The sequence below is a fragment of the Chaetura pelagica genome, unplaced genomic scaffold, assembly GCF_000747805.2.
Source record: "Chaetura pelagica isolate M959 unplaced genomic scaffold, ChaPel_1.0 scaffold294, whole genome shotgun sequence".
Taxonomy (NCBI): domain Eukaryota; kingdom Metazoa; phylum Chordata; class Aves; order Apodiformes; family Apodidae; genus Chaetura; species Chaetura pelagica.
The window spans coordinates 1,065,109-1,067,490 of NW_009953068.1; the positions used below are offsets into that span (position 1 = coordinate 1,065,109).

General features: G+C 56.7%; 1 protein-coding gene across 1 annotated transcript in view; it reads left to right on the forward strand.

Annotated features, from left to right (window-relative positions):
• The window catches only part of MYO18B (myosin XVIIIB), a 73,143-nt gene that overhangs the window by 19,141 nt on the left and 51,620 nt on the right, over positions 1-2,382 (forward strand). The window contains exons 11-13 of the mRNA XM_009996859.1: positions 53-153; positions 886-949; positions 2,177-2,321. Coding sequence (XP_009995161.1) covers positions 53-153; positions 886-949; positions 2,177-2,321 — 310 coding nt within the window. The remainder of the gene's footprint in view (positions 1-52; positions 154-885; positions 950-2,176; positions 2,322-2,382) is intronic.

Consider the following 2,382-nt stretch of genomic DNA (forward strand, 5'->3'; position numbering starts at 1 on the left):
ACTGTTGGCTGGAGGCTGCCTTTCATGCCTGCCTCCATTCCCCCCATCCCAGACCATGCTGCTGGAGAGGGCCCGTGTTGCCCAGCAGCCCCCCGGGGAGAGCAACTTCAACGTCTTCCCCCTGATGCTGGCGGGGCTGGACACGGCAGAGAGGTGGGTGTGCAGCTCTGCTCCTTGCTCACCAGGGGGGGTTCCCCAGCCCCCGCAGGCTCCCCTCTTATTTATACCCCAGTTTGCTCCTGCAGTGTATTTGTTGAGACCCCTCTTATAAGAAACGTTGCCCAGCAGCCCCCCGGGGAGAGCAACTTCAACGTCTTCCCCCTGATGCTGGCGGGGCTGGACACGGCAGAGAGGTGGGTGTGCAGCTCTGCTCCTTGCTCACCAGGGGGGGTTCCCCAGCCCCCGCAGGCTCCCCTCTTATTTATACCCCAGTTTGCTCCTGCAGTGTATTTGTTGAGACCCCTCTTATAAGAAACTGTGAGGGTGATCACATCAGTGATGCTGCAGGGGTTTTTGTGCACTTTGTGTTAGAGGTTCTCAAGGAAATGGGTGTTTTCTGATTCTCTTTTTGCCTCTTCACTGAAACTTAAATTGGGTTGATCAAATGAGACAGAGATCCCTTTCCTTGCTCACTTCTGGCCTTCCCCACAAGCTGCCCATCCTTGGGCTGCCCCAGGCAAAGACTCCTGGTGCATGTGGGGCCCCCTCTGTTCCCCTGTGAGGGGCAGAGCCGTGGGAACCTTTCTCAAGGAGTCCCCTTGAACGTCACTATAAAGGCAATGGGGTCTGTGGGTGTCAGAGATGCTCCCTGAGGAGTGAGCTGGGGGTGTGGGGAGGGCTGGGGCAGGATGGGGTTGGGGTCTCATTGTCTGTACCTGCTTCCAGGACAATGCTGCATTTGCACCAGGTGACTGAGAGCAACTCCTTTGGGATCAAGCCATTCTCCAAGGTAGGGAGAAGTGCTGGTGCTGGGGGATGTTGCAGCGTGTGCCCTTTGCCACCCCTGGTTAGAGGACATGTTGGGATCCTCGGCTGCTGGGGGACTTGGGATCGTGCTGCCATGCTGGGAACATGGCAGGACAAAGTGAATGTCAAGGTGTGAGGACAGGTCTGCCCAAACAGGCAGCAGCAACTTCTGACAGCCCAGTGGGAGCTGCCCAGGGACAGATCCTGCTGCTCTGGGGTCAACAACCCCTGATGTTTCCCTGCAGCAGCAGCTCCAGAAGGGCAACTGTACCCTTTGAAGAAACCATAAAGCAATTTTTGGGTGCTAAAAGAACTGCCTATGATTTCCAGCACCAGCTCATTATTAGGAAAAGCCAGAGCAGTGGTGTGCTGTGTTTGGGCTGGAGTCTGGGGAAGTTTGTCACATTTTCCTTCCTGAGCACTGCTCTGGATGCTGAGACCAAAAATCTAACTGGTGGCTTCCAGCCCTTGTCCCTGCAGCTGGCAGGGGTGGGTGACCCTGCTGGGACACCCTGTCACAAGTATTTGGGGTATTTGTTTGAGTCTGGAGAAATTGCCTGTGTCGTCTGGGTTTCCACATTAGTAGCCACCCCGTGGGCCTCTGTGGAAGCTGGAACCTTCCAGGCCAAGCAGACTGGTCACTGCTGGGCCAGGGCCCAGTGGAGCCCACGTGCTGTGTCCTGCCCTGGGGCTGCACAGAGCAGCCTCAGCTCAGGGGGGGAAAAACCAACAAAACCCTAATTCTGTGCCAAGTCTGCATCTGAAAAAAAACCCCAACAAACTGCAGGATTCATGGTGGTGGCTGCTGTGGATGGAGGTGGGCAGGTGGGTCCTGCTGGGGGTGGAAGCTGGTCAGCTGGCTGCAGCAACCCTGTGGGCCTGTGGGTCTTAGTGAGGAGATCTAAGGTGTCTGTCTCCAGCTGAGGCTTAGTATCTCTGTGGACACTCCTGAAGTGGGAGTTATGTATTGTTGTATGATGAGAAGATGTGCCCAGGCTTGCTCCTAATGCCAGGCTCTGGACAAACTTGCCAGGGACTTCTCCCATGGCTGTCCAACCTGTCTCTTGGGCCCCTTATTGTCTTCTCCTTGCTTGCCCCACGATTTTTGCATGCTCTTTTGCATTCCCCTGTCTGTATCCCTGTATCCCCTTTCCCCCAGAGCCCAGGATGAAGCAGTGACATTTCCCCTCCCATCTCTTTCCTCCTGCAGCCCGAGGAGAAGCAGAAAGCCTCAGCAGCCTTTGCCCAGCTCCGGGCTGCCATGGGCACGCTGGGCATCACGGCGGAGGAGCAGGCGGCCGCCTGGCGCCTCTTGGCTGCCATCTACCACCTGGGAGCTGCTGGTGCCTGCAAAGGTAAAGAGGGGTCCTGCCTCCCTGTCCCTTGTACCTCCTCTCAGTGCTGGGGTTTAGAAGG